This window comes from Eptatretus burgeri, chromosome 6, assembly GCF_056783735.1.
Source record: "Eptatretus burgeri isolate ZD-2024b chromosome 6, Ebu_testis_v1, whole genome shotgun sequence".
Lineage (NCBI taxonomy): Eukaryota > Metazoa > Chordata > Myxini > Myxiniformes > Myxinidae > Eptatretus > Eptatretus burgeri.
In genome coordinates, this window is record NC_140966.1 from 77,054,888 (window position 1) to 77,070,741 (window position 15,854).

The 15,854-nt window shown below is 51.3% G+C and overlaps 1 protein-coding gene across 1 annotated transcript in view; it reads left to right on the forward strand.

Annotated features, from left to right (window-relative positions):
- The first annotated feature begins 6,819 nt into the window (after positions 1–6,819).
- The window catches only part of DPH5 (diphthamide biosynthesis 5), a 50,788-nt gene continuing 41,753 nt past the window's right edge, over positions 6,820–15,854 (forward strand). Inside the window, exon 1 of the mRNA XM_085885746.1 lies at positions 6,820–7,059. Within this exon, the coding sequence (XP_085741872.1) occupies positions 6,925–7,059 (135 nt within the window). The 5' untranslated portion in view covers positions 6,820–6,924. The remainder of the gene's footprint in view (positions 7,060–15,854) is intronic.

Consider the following 15,854-nt stretch of genomic DNA (forward strand, 5'->3'; position numbering starts at 1 on the left):
AGCTTTCCATCACCAAAGGACATGTCACCACCCTCCAGGATTCTGTGCGCAGCATCACTTCACTTACGATCACGTCTAATAAATAAATAACCCGCTTTCGATTCCTACCAACCCGTTTCGTGTCACCTCCAACTTGCCACATATGTACATAGCATGCATGCATCGCATTGCTAGAAGTCCCTCGAGGTGTTTTGAAGTCCCTCGAGGTGTTTTGAAGTCCCTCGAGGTGTTCCACATGAAATCAAAAGAAATTCGGGGAAAAGACAGACAGTGAAAACCCAAAGGGACAGGTCTGAACCCCTCTCCCCACAGTCAGGAAGAGCTTACAAATATAGTATGGAAGCATCTCACAAAACAGCAGCAATGGACCGATGAATTTTTCCCCAGATAAAAAAAAAACGGTCAATTTTTTTCCTCCAGATTTCTCCTAATTTCATTCAGAACACCTCGAGGGTCGTCTAAGAATGCAAACACACGTCAAACTGACGTCCACATAATAGACCTTACGGACAACGCCAAGGGGACAGGTCTGGAGGAACCACATCTATTGAATTATTACCTCCGCCACCGAAGGTAGATGGAGGTTATGTTTTCACCCCTGTCTGTCTGTCTGTTTGTTTGTTTGTCCGTATGCTTGTTTGTTACTTTGCGAAAAAAGTGTTTTGCCAAGTATGTTCGTCTGTCGTGTCAGTCTGTCTGTCTGTTACAAGATTTTTCGCCACAGTTTTCAAGCAATCGTTCTGAAATTTTTTGTGTGTGTTGGTGACCAGCCAAGAACAACAATGTTTAATTTTGGTGAAGGTCCTAATCCGGATGCCGATCTGAGAATTTTTACGTGATTCTTCTCCATTGAGAAATAGAGCCAAAAACGATAGAAAGCACAATATCTCAAATGGTTACAGATGGATTCGGAGGAAACTTGGTGGACAGGTATAGAGTGCCAATAGGAAGAATTGATTCAAATTTGGTGAAGATCTGAATCCAGATCTGGATACGACAATTATTTCATTCTTAACTGATTCTTCACCGTTGACATATGGGACTTAAAACGATATTACATGATATCTCAAAAAGTTATTGATGGATTCGGATTAAACATGGTGGACATGTTTGGTGTGTGACAAGGATTAATCGATTCGATTTTTGTGAAGATCCAAATCGGGATCCGGATTCGAGAATTTTTCAAATCATTCTTCACCATGTCAAGATTATTATTATTATTATTATTATTATTATTATTATTATTATTATTATTATTATTGTTGTTGTTATTATTATTATCATTTGTATACAGTTTCGAGGCCCGTATGAGAGCTAAAAAAAACAAAGATGGGGCCAAAAACATTGGATAGCATGATACCTCTAAAGGTTGTGGACAACTTGTGACAAAACGAGGTGGAAGAGTTGGTTCGGTGACAAGAACAAGCCGATTCGATTTTGGTTGAGGTCCGGAATCAGATCCGACCTATCGGTGGGATACAGACTTTAAACTGTTCAGCCTAGCGGAGGTATGCACTCCACGAAGTGCTGTTCTGTTTTGCCAAGTGTTGCTCCATGAGTGGTTTTTCATTTGTATGTCAATCACCTACAGGTCACAATTTTAAACTGATTTTCACGAAACTTTACTACATGGTAGAGTTCGTCATAAGCAAGAAACTTTTTGTTTTTGAGGTCAAAAGGTCAACATAGGCCAAATGTCAACAAATTTGTTGGATTTCTAAAATCCTCAATTTTCATCCGATTGAGTAGAAATTTGAACATTATTTTCATATCAGGCACTGAATTCAACCACCAATTATATTGGTGGTCAACTTCGGTCAAAAGCTCAACGGAGGCTGAATTTCTAAAATTGTCACTTTTCATCCAATTGACTTTGAAGAGGAAAAAAATTTGAAGAGGAGTTCCATATTTGGTCACTGAATTCAACTACGAATTCTTTTTGAGGTCAAATTTGTTTTTGGGATTTCGCAAGTATCGTGCTATATATATATATATATATATATATATATATATATATATATATATATATATATATATATATATATATATATATATATATATATATATATATATATATATATATATATATATATCTTCTTTCGGCTGTTCCCGTTAGGGGTCGCCACAGCGGATCATCCATTATGATCCACATTCTGATGTGGCACAGGTTTAACACCGGATGCCCCTTCCTGACGCAACCCTGGTCGCCTCTTACGACACAGGGATACTATATATATATATATATATATATATATATATATATATATATATATATATATATATATATATATATATATATATATATATATATATATATATATATTGTTGTGGTTACCAAATTCGCAAACCACCATTCAGGTCCCTTAGGTGAGGTATCTCGGTAAGTGCATGTGTAGTTAGGCCCAAACCCGTTGTCTAGTGGGAATACATGTCATTTATGCGAGCTGCGACTCTTCAGGATAGCCGTTTTTCTTTCACTATCTTTATTTTGGACCAACCGCCATGATTACCACCACAACCACAACATCAACCACCAACCACAACACCGCTTCACCACAACCGCCACGACCTTCACGTCACACCTTGCAACCGTAGCATCGCCACCGTTCTTGCCCCGCTGTGGGTACCGGTGTTGGACTCGTGCAGAGCGCGCGTCGAACAGCGTGTACAAAATCACGGATTTTGTGCTTCAAAAACGGATCAAAAACGACACACGCCCACTTTTTGCCGTCCAATCGGTGAGCGAGGGGCGATTTGGCCCCGCCTCCAGAACGATCGATATATGCAAATTTGTGGATCAAAAAGCCTTCACGCCCACTTTTTCTCGGGCCAATGGGGAGCGAGGTGAAAGGTCAAAGGGAGGGGGTCAAAGGCGAAGCTACGGGGGGATAAAAGGACCGTGTTCGTCAGTCAGAGCAGTGTGGAAGTCTGGAGCCCGAAGCCTGCAGTAGCTGGAGAAGCTGAAGAGAGTCGCGAAGGGGAGAGTCGGTCGGAGAGTCCAACGAGGAGAGTCCAAAGAAGAGTCCAGAGTCGGAGAGTCCAGAGGCGGAGAGGCGGCAGCGGCGAAGGCAGACGAGGGGGTGCTCGCGTCGGTGCCGGGAGCTGCACGCCCGAGGGAGGCCGGCAGCGCGACCTGGCCGAGGTGGAGACGCACACCAGGGATAATAAAGATCCTCTATACCCCGAGCATCAGCAACCCCCTCCTGTTTCCCCCCGCGCTGAGATAGTGCGACCAAGGGGGCCCCGTTCCCACCCCCTACCAGACACCGTCCACGAGGCCCGCGGGTTGCGGCGCCATCGCCGCTCCGCGTCTCATCACCAGACGGGTAGGCGCGACCCGGTCTCGGCCTCAGGCCCGCCTCATTCTTGGGGGTATTCTTTTCCTTGGTTTTGGGTATGTGTTGTCGGCGCCGTCTGTGAGGTAGAATTGTATAAGTGTTGCCGTGTGCTCGGTAGTCGGTATTAGCTCTGCATTGTTTTCGCTTTTATATTTGCTTTTTGTGTAAATGGAATTGTGTTTTTTCTGTGTGCATTTGGTGGAATTGTATTTGTGTGCTTCCCGTGTGCCGCGAATAAATGTGCTTTATTGTTGAACTGTTCTCCCGCTTCGCTTCGTCTTTTCCTCCATTGAATCCTCATCTTGCTTCACGTAAAGGGTTGGTAGTGGGCTGAATACGCCCGATAATTAATCGAACCGTCGAGGTCGACGATAACACCGCTCGGTTATTCTGATAGTACGGAACGGGTCGCTTAAGTGGCCCGTGTCCGAAGTCGACCTGCGGCGAGGTGCGATCGCCCGGTCTACCCTCCGCGTGGGTACTTAGGTAGGTCGAATTTGGCGAGCAACCCTATCCCACGCGGGGGCTGATTGGCTCGATCGCGGTGAGACCGAAAGGTCCACCCGTGACTGGTTCCCGGCGTTAGTCCGAGAGGGTCACGACTGGATTGTCCGTCCGGTGGGCGACGTGCTGCGATTCGAGTTACGTGGCCGTCAGCACGCCGGCGGGCGCGAAATCCGCAACAATATATATATATATATATATATATATATATATATATATATATATATATATATATATATATATATATATATATATATATATATATATATATACACGACATCTTTATTGTTTGTTCACAAAATATCTCAAAAAGTTGTTGACAGATCTGGACACAATTTGGTGGAGAGTTTGGTTGTGTGACACTGACAAAATTATTTGATTTTGTTGAAGATCCGAATTCGGGTCTGGATCCGAGAATTTTTTTAAGTGATTCTTCACCATTGAGTGGTTGAGATAAAATGACATACACCAGGTTTTCTCAAAAAGTTTTGGACGGATTCGGACAAAACTTGGTGGGCAGGTTGGGTTTGTAACAAGGAAGAATTGATTTTGGTGAAGATCCAAATACAGATCCGGATCCGATATTTTTACCTCTGCCACCGAAGGTGAAGGAAATTATGTTTTCACCCCTTTCTGTCTGTTACTTTGTTTAGCTGTTTGTTTGTCTGTTTGTTTGTGTGCAAGATATCTCAAAGTGGTGGACGGATCCGGATGAAAATTTGTGGAAAGTTTGCATGTGTGACGACGACGAACTTATTAGATTTTGGTGAAGATCCGGATCGGACTACTCCAAAATTTTCAGTGATTATTCACCTTTGAGAGATGGGGCTAAAAATGACATAGAGTACGATATCTCAAAAAGTTGTGGACATATTCGGATGAAACTTGGCGGACATGTTGGGTGTTTGACAAGGAAGAATTGCTTCGACTTTGGTTGAAGATCCGAATCCGGATCTGGATATGAGAATTATTTAATTGTAATGTGATTCTTCACCATTGAGAGATAGGGCCAAAAACGATACAGTATTGTATAGCATGATCTTTCAAAAATGTATTGGGCCTGATATGTTCTCGTGGATTAGGCATTGCGTGGTGGAGGTGTACATTCTTCTGAGAGCCCTTCTAGTTTTAAAAGTGATTCTTCACCATTGAGTGATAGGGTAAAACGATATATAAGCACGATATCTCAAAAGGTTCTGGACGGATTCAGCCAAAACTTGGTGGATGAGTTGGTTAGGTGTCAAGAACAAGCCGATTAAATTTTAGGTCAGGTCTGAATCCAGATCCGGCCTATCAGTGGGATACAAAACGTAAACTAATCACCCTGGCAGAGGTATGCACTCTTCCGAACGGCCGTTCTAGTTTATAATGCATCTGTTTGTCTAAAAACGTCTAATTTTGTCTGATTTTTTCTCGGGATTTGTTTTAGTCGAGTCTTAAACTACGTCAATGACAATCAAGAATGATATCACAAAAAATATCATCAGAATAAATCGTGGCATAGCCCAAAATGGTTTAGCTTTGTGAGGCCTCACAGAACAGGAAATTTTTCAACATCAATAGAATCAGAACCTGAGACCCCAAAAACACTCCACTGACCTTATTCTTGTCAGGAAACACTCGTCTCTCCAAATGGTCACACGTAAACCAAATCACGGAACCATAGCACTGACTGAAAACCAACACGGAGCAAAAATAATGGCAGTAATTTTATTTTGAAGCCCCTCCATGAATGGAGGAAGCCCCGCCCTGAACAGACAGACAGACTGGCAGAGAATATACAGATAGATAGAGGATAGAGAGATAGATATATGGATATGCAACTAAATTTTAAAACGAGAGCGCAGTCGATGGTGCGCCATCGCAAGCCCCCACGCTTCCCATCTAAAGCAAAGTTTAAAGATGGCATAACGTTCCACCAGGAATGACCCAATATCAAATTTTGAGTGAAAGTTATTTTTCCCATTTTGACCCCTGTGACCGTGACCCCCACTCCCTGGGGCATGAACCGGGGATCAAATCCAAAAAATCGTTCCATATTTCATGAATGCCCCAATGTTGATTGCATATACCGTACTGCACAAAATTTCATTAAAAATGTGCCCATAATTGTTTTTTTTAGGTATTTGACCTTTTGACCCCACCCTAGGGGCAGGGCCAAAAATGATACTGTTCTTGCACATTCTTGTCATGTGGTGATCGTAACTAGCTACCAAGTCTGGTGAATTTCTGCCCAACCGTTAAGGAGATTGCGTGAAGATCGGACAGACAGCGGGCACCCATTATAATATCTGTACATTTTTTTTTCAAAAAGCTTGCTGATAACTATCCACTGACTTTACTGCCATTATCCCTTCAGGGAGACAATCTCACACACACACACACACACACACACACACACACACACACACACACACACACACACACACACACACACACACACACACACACACACACACACACACACACACACACACACACACACACACACACACACACACACACACACACACACACACACACACACACACACACACATCGTTGCGGCCTGTTCCAAGTCAAGGCAAGGTTGAGCAGGCCAAAAAACACATGGCAGTTTCAGACCCCAGCGAGGTTACCAAGGAAACGCCTTAAGACCCAGAGAGCGAGGTGGCCGAGGATCGCCTGATAAATGATAAAATTAAATAAGGCCGTTAATTATCTTGAAAAGGGGTGTTTTAATTAACCCAAACACCCAATTTTCACTCTTTCACCTCCTTGGAGTTTTCTTAGTGTGCTTGCAAAGTTTCAATCTGCTCGGTTTTATAATTTTGGAGTTGTGGAGGAGGAGGTGGAGAAAAAAAAAACCACAGACCTTTTATTCGTATAGACTAGCGGAAGTACCCAGCGTACGAACTCGGTGTGTGTTTGTGTAATTAAAAAAAGAAAAAAAAAACCTTTTGGTTCATGAAACAACAACGACAGTGCCGTAAAGTCTGGTCGATGTCGTAAAAAGATTAGCGAGACGCACTTACGGCGGGAATGTTGGTTGACGTTCGACGAAGGATTTCTCTTCTGGTTTATTTTTCTCTTTAACTTCAAAATGTTTTACCTCGTGGGTTTGGGACTCGGAGATGCAAAGGATATCACGATGAAGGGGCTGGAGATAGTTCGTAAGAGCCACACGGTGTACTTGGAGGCGTACACGTCCGTACTGAGCGTGGGCAAAGACGTACTGGTGGGTGTGCACAAAACGCAGCAGCACGAGGAAAAGCTTATTATCTGTGCACTCGGATCAAGAACATTTAATTTAAATGGTTATGTGTAACTACAGAACCCTCCACCCACCTCGAGCCGATATTTGTGTTTGTGAACGCCACTGACATTTAACTTGGCCTATTCGTGCGACGTAATATATAGATGGCTTCCAACCTCGTCTCGTGCAACAACCTGCAGGCAAAGCGTCACAAATGTCGTTTGTAATTTAATAATATTTCATCGAGAATGGATTATTGTGTCGAGAGTGCACAGGTCACTGCACCTCTGATCCATTGGCACCACACCTGCTCCCCATACCTACCTCCCCCACTTTTTTTAAGGTCCAACATTCACAAAATATTTCATCTCATGTACTTTTAAATTGTCTTAATTTTAGAGGAGGTAACTGGCTCAACATTCTTCAACCTTCACCTGCTCTGTCTCATGATACACAATGACAACAAATCTCAGGCTCCTGGTGGAGCTGATTGACTCTGACGCACACCGACATTGACTCTGACGCACACCGACATTGACTCTGACGCACACTGACACTGACGCACACCGACACTGACTCTGACGCACACCGACATTGACTCTGACGCACACCGACATTGACTCTGACGCACACCGACATTGACTCTGACGCACACCGACATTGACTCTGACGCACACCGACATTGACTCTGACGCACACCGACATTGACTCTGATGCACACCGACACTGACTCTGACGCACACGGACTCTGACGCACACGGACTCTGACGCACACGGACTCTGACGCACACGGACTCTGACGCACACGGACTCGGACGCACACGGACACGGACTCGGACGCACACGGACACGGACTCGGACGCACACGGACACGGACTCGGACGCACACGGACACGGACTCGGACGCACACGGACACGGACTCGGACGCACACGGACACGGACTCGGACGCACACGGACACGGACTCGGACGCACACGGACACGGACTCGGACGCACACGGACACGGACTCGGACGCACACGGACACGGACTCGGACGCACACGGACACGGACTCGGACGCACACGGACACGGACTCGGACGCACACGGACACGGACTCGGACGCACACGGACACGGACTCGGACGCACACGGACACGGACTCGGACGCACACGGACACGGACTCGGACGCACACGGACACGGACTCGGACGCACACGGACACGGACTCGGACGCACACGGACACAGACTCGGACGCACACGGACACAGACTCGGACGCACACGGACACAGACTCGGACGCACACGGACACAGACTCGGACGCACACGGACACAGACTCGGACGCACACGGACACAGACTCGGACGCACACGGACACAGACTCGGACGCACACGGACACAGACTCGGACGCACACGGACACAGACTCGGACGCACACGGACACAGACTCGGACGCACACGGACACAGACTCGGACGCACACGGACACAGACTCGGACGCACACGGACACAGACTCGGACGCACACGGACACAGACTCGGACGCACACGGACACAGACTCGGACGCACACGGACACAGACTCGGACGCACACGGACACAGACTCGGACGCACACGGACACAGACTCGGACGCACACGGACACAGACTCGGACGCACACGGACACAGACTCGGACGCACACGGACACAGACTCGGACGCACACCGACACAGACGCACACCGACACTGAAGCACACCGACACCGACTCTGACGCACACCGACACGGACTCTGACGCACACGGACTCTGACGCACACCGACACGGACGCACACCGACTCTGACGCACACGGACTCTGACGCACACCGACACGGACGCACACCGACACGGACGCACACGGACTCTGACGCACACGGACTCTGACGCACACGGACTCTGACGCACACCGACACGGACGCACACCGACACGGACGCACACGGACTCTGACGCACACCGACACGGACTCTGACGCACACCGACACGGACGCACACCGACTCTGACGCACACGGACTCTGACGCACACCGACACGGACGCACACCGACACGGACGCACACCGACACGGACGCACACCGACACGGACGCACACCGACACGGACGCACACCGACACGGACGCACACCGACACGGACGCACACGGACTCTGACGCACACCGACACGGACTCTGACGCACACCGACACGGACTCTGACGCACACCGACACGGACTCTGACGCACACGGACTCTGACGCACACCGACACGGACTCTGACGCACACCGACACGGACTCTGACGCACACCGACACGGACGCACACGGACTCTGACGCACACCGACACGGACTCTGACGCACACCGACACGGACGCACACGGACTCTGACGCACACCGACACGGACTCTGACGCACACCGACACGGACTCTGACGCACACCGACACGGACTCTGACGCACACCGACACGGACTCTGACGCACACCGACACGGACTCTGACGCACACCGACACGGACTCTGACGCACACCGACACGGACTCTGACGCACACCGACACGGACTCTGACGCACACCGACACGGACTCTGACGCACACCGACACGGACTCTGACGCACACCGACACGGACTCTGACGCACACCGACACGGACTCTGACGCACACCGACACGGACTCTGACGCACACCGACACGGACTCTGACGCACACCGACACGGACTCTGACGCACACCGACACGGACTCTGACGCACACCGACACGGACTCTGACGCACACCGACACGGACTCTGACGCACACCGACACGGACTCTGACGCACACCGACACGGACTCTGACGCACACCGACACGGACTCTGACGCACACCGACACGGACTCTGACGCACACCGACACGGACTCTGACGCACACCGACACGGACTCTGACGCACACCGACACGGACTCTGACGCACACCGACACGGACTCTGACGCACACCGACACGGACTCTGACGCACACCGACACGGACTCTGACGCACACCGACACGGACTCTGACGCACACCGACACGGACTCTGACGCACACCGACACGGACTCTGACGCACACCGACACGGACTCTGACGCACACCGACACGGACTCTGACGCACACCGACACGGACTCTGACGCACACCGACACGGACTCTGACGCACACCGACACGGACTCTGACGCACACCGACACGGACTCTGACGCACACCGACACGGACTCTGACGCACACCGACACCGACTCTGACGCACACCGACACGGACTCTGACGCACACCGACACCGACTCTGACGCACACCGACACCGACTCTGACGCACACCGACACCGACTCTGACGCACACCGACTCACACCGACTCTGACGCACACCGACTCACACCGACTCTGACGCACACCGACTCACACCGACTCTGACGCACACCGACTCACACGGACTCTGACGCACACCGACACGGACTCTGACGCACACCGACTCACACCGACTCTGACGCACACCGACTCTGACGCACACCGACTCTGACGCACACCGACTCCGACGCACACCGACTCCGACGCACACCGACACCGACTCCGACGCACACCGACACCGACTCCGACGCACACCGACACGGACTCCGACGCACACCGACACGGACTCCGACGCACACCGACACGGACTCCGACGCACACCGACACGGACTCCGACGCACACCGACACGGACTCCGACGCACACCGACACGGACTCCGACGCACACCGACACGGACTCCGACGCACACCGACACGGACTCCGACGCACACCGACACGGACTCCGACGCACACCGACACGGACTCCGACGCACACCGACACGGACTCCGACGCACACCGACACGGACTCCGACGCACACCGACACGGACTCCGACGCACACCGACACGGACTCTGACGCACACCGACACGGACTCTGACGGACTCTGACGCACACCGACACGGACTCTGACGCACACCGACTCACACCGACTCTGACGCACACCGACTCACACCGACTCTGACGCACACCGACTCACACCGACTCTGACGCACACCGACTCACACGGACTCTGACGCACACCGACACGGACTCTGACGCACACCGACTCACACCGACTCTGACACACACCGACACTGACGCACACCGACTCCGACGCACACCGACTCCGACGCACACCGACACCGACTCCGACGCACACCGACACCGACTCCGACGCACACCGACACTGACGCACACCGACTCCGACGCACACCGACTCCGACGCACACCGACACCGACTCCGACGCACACCGACACCGACTCCGACGCACACCGACACCGACTCCGACACCACACCGACACCGACTCCGACGCACACCGACACCGACTCCGACGCACACCGACACCGACTCCGACGCACACCGACACCGACTCCGACGCACACCGACACCGACTCCGACGCACACCGACACCGACTCCGACGCACACCGACTCCGACGCACACCGACTCCGACGCACACCGACTCCGACGCTCACCGACACCGACTCTGACGCACACCGACACCGACTCTGACGCACACCGACACCGACTCTGACGCACACCGACACCGACTCTGACGCACACCGACACCGACTCTGACGCACACCGACACCGACTCTGACGCACACCGACACCGACTCTGACGCACACCGACACCGACTCCGACGCACACCGACACGGACTCCGACGCACACCGACACGGACTCCGACGCACACCGACACGGACTCCGACGCACACCGACACGGACTCCGACGCACACCGACACGGACTCCGACGCACACCGACACGGACTCCGACGCACACCGACACGGACTCCGACGCACACCGACACGGACTCCGACGCACACCGACACGGACTCTGACGCACACCGACACGGACTCTGACGCACACCGACACGGACTCTGACGCACACCGACACGGACTCTGACGCACACCGACACGGACTCTGACGCACACCGACACGGACTCTGACGCACACCGACACGGACTCTGACGGACTCTGACGCACACCGACACGGACTCTGACGCACACCGACTCACACCGACTCTGACGCACACCGACTCACACCGACTCTGACGCACACCGACTCTGACGCACACCGACTCACACCGACTCTGACGCACACCGACTCACACCGACTCTGACACACACCGACACTGACGCACACCGACTCCGACGCACACCGACTCCGACGCACACCGACACCGACTCCGACGCACACCGACACCGACTCCGACGCACACCGACACCGACTCCGACACCACACCGACACCGACTCCGACGCACACCGACACCGACTCCGACGCACACCGACACCGACTCCGACGCACACCGACACCGACTCCGACGCACACCGACACCGACTCCGACGCACACCGACACCGACTCCGACGCACACCGACTCCGACGCACACCGACTCCGACGCTCACCGACACCGACTCTGACGCACACCGACACCGACTCTGACGCACACCGACACCGACTCTGACGCACGCCGACACCGACTCTGACGCACGCCGACACCGACTCTGACGCACGCCGACACCGACTCTGACGCACGCCGACACCGACTCTGACGCACGCCGACACCGACTCTGACGCACGCCGACACCGACTCTGACGCACGCCGACACCGACTCTGACGCACGCCGACACCGACTCTGACGCACGCCGACACCGACTCTGACGCACGCCGACACCGACTCTGACGCACGCCGACACCGACTCTGACGCACGCCGACACCGACTCTGACGCACGCCGACACCGACTCTGACGCACGCCGACACCGACTCTGACGCACGCCGACACCGACTCTGACGCACGCCGACACCGACTCTGACGCACGCCGACACCGACTCTGACGCACGCCGACACCGACTCTGACGCACGCCGACACCGACTCTGACGCACGCCGACACCGACTCTGACGCACGCCGACACCGACTCTGACGCACGCCGACACCGACTCTGACGCACGCCGACACCGACTCTGACGCACGCCGACACCGACTCTGACGCACACCGACACCGACTCTGACGCACACCGACACCGACTCTGACGCACACCGACACCGACTCTGACGCACACCGACACCGACTCTGACGCACACCGACACCGACTCTGACGCACACCGACACCGACTCTGACGCACACCGACACCGACTCTGACGCACACCGACACCGACTCTGACGCACACCGACACCGACTCTGACGCACACCGACACCGACGCACACCGACTCTGACACACACACACACACCTGTTGGACGAGACAAATACTTAGCTTTGGGGAAGTGACGTCATTCCCCCCCCCCCCCCCCGACTGACGCGGTTACCAATGACGTCACAACAATGGCATGCCTTTCTCACTGCACTCGGGGCATTTCCTCAGCAGGAATTTCCTTCTCCCCATGGATGCCAACCTATTGGGGATTTGTCCGTGCTCTTATCCTTTTAAATTCTGAACGTCAAGCAAGGAAGCAACACGTGCAACTTTAGTTTTTGGTTTGACTTGGAGTTTGAACCGTCGACCTACCACACTCGTACTCATTCCTCATTGCAGAGGAGGAAATTTGTTCCAGACTCCAAGACTTGTACATCGTTCTAGCTTTTCATTGTTCCCTAAGTCGTCAGCAATTGTACCCGACCGAAACATTTTGAGCCAATAATTTCAATTGCTCTCCTAATCAGTAATCACCGTCGTGTTTTATTTAATCTCCTTTTTAACTGACTTGCTCTGCCCACCAATACATAGCCCTTTGCTCATTATGATGCCAACAAGTCGAGTGAAGTGCCTTTGCACATATAGTGGTTGTAGCATCTGTTCTGAGTGAGAGGTCGATGATTTGATTCTCAGCATTTACAGGATAGATCATTGGTAAACCCCGTGGGTTGGCATCCTCAGTGAGGGGTAAATTAATCCGTGATTGCTCCAATGAGTGCGGGGAGAAAAGGCGACGTCATAATGATGGCGTCGCTGGTACCCAAAATGCCCTTGGAAGTTGTGCCGCTCTCCCAGGCACAGCGGCTGTGTTCGTCTAAAGTCAAGTCCAGTGTTGTCTTGTCTGCATCTGTGTAGTAGTTACAATGCACCTCCCTGTAGAAAAGAAGAAGAAAAAATAATAGCCGGAAGTGTTTTTACATCACCATCAAGGATGTGACCTTGATTCCAAATGCCGAACCTGTTCAAACATGGTCGTTTCCTTCCAAAATGCTTTTAAAGATGTGTTGAAAGGATAACAGCGCTAAGGGTTGTTATCGCTGCAGAGAATTGCAAGTTCTGGTGGTGGTAACACATTGATGTCTTTGTAGTTGTGGTGTCAATGTATACCTGGTGTTGCTGCATTCCAGTTTAAAGACTGAGAAAATGTGACTTAGAACTTTAAAAGGTTGTGATCCTCATTTCAAACCACTGCTGATGTTGCAGTGCTTCGCTTTAGGTGAACAAGGTTAATGTATCCCATGTGTGGGTCAAACTCAGCTGGAACATTTATAATGTGTCAAAGCTTCACTCATTGAGACCTCATGTTAGCAAATGAGCGGTTGTAATGGAATACAGCTCTTGGCGATTGTAAAATATGTGACCGCTGAGAAGCTGTTCAGTAGTGCAAAGATGTGTCCTCTGAGGGCAGATTCCGCGACCCTGCGTGGCAGGCGAGACCTGGCCAAGGAAGTTGCCTTAGAAGTGGTGACTAAATTCCAGAATCGACAAAGGTAAAATCCACGCCTTTCCTGCTCTGCCAGATGGTCCAAATCGCGAGGCACTCAAATTGCCCAAGCTTGAGAGAAGTCGCTTGAACAATGAGGTTTTCCTCTCTGTCTCCCCATGGAGTTATGTGTGGAGGGTAGGTTCAGCGAACCTTGAAAATGTCTTCTTTGTGCGAACAAGGCTTAGATAGTCTCGAGATGTCGTTTGTGAAACTGTCACGGTGGCAGCACCGGGAGAGTGTGTGTGTGGCCATTGAGGGGTTGGGGCGGTTGGGGGGTATTCTTGAGAATTCAGCCACAGTAAACGACCATAATGCTTTTATATCCTCTTCAGTGAAGTATTTAATAGGATAATGTTACCATTGCTTTAAGACTGGTGTTGGCTTCGTGGTTAGGGTGGCTGGCTTGGAATCTTAGGGTCCTGAGTTTGAGCCCCATTGGCTGCTGAATTAACACCAAGTGGGGTTGACTCAGCCTGTCATCCTTCTGAGGTCAGTGAAATGAGTACCAGTGTACTGGTAGAGGAGCACAGCATCAGTGGCACAGTTGTGCTTCCAAGAGATGATAGCTACTTGGCAGCCAAGCTGCCATCCACAAAAGCAGAACCATTGCTTTTACGAAACAATAAGGGAAGCTAACTGTAATATAAATAAACTGATGACCTGAAGTGTGAGGGTGTGAGCTGCAATTGATTTCGCTCGATATCCGACTTTAACTCTTAACAATGTGTCAATTTTATTTTTTGACGCACAGTGAAAGCCAAGCAAGAATATATGAAATGTGAATACCATTTATGTGGTTGTTTGAATGTCTCCCGAGGGTGGCTTTATATGGAAAAGCTTCGAGATTGAGATAACTTGCCCATCAACCGTCTTACGCAAGTGGGATGCAATTTGTTTGGCAAAAATATTGCAGAGAAATATTTTTGCAAAGTTGGAAAATATAATCCTTTCTAACTGAGGTCACCTGGGAGGATAGGCTAGAGGTATGTGCATTCGCCCCTGCTGTGTAGTCTGCGTCCGAATCCTGACCCAGCAATAAACTCTCATCCTGGTGTTTTGCAGGCAGGGTGAGGCTTAAATGTGTACGCCGTC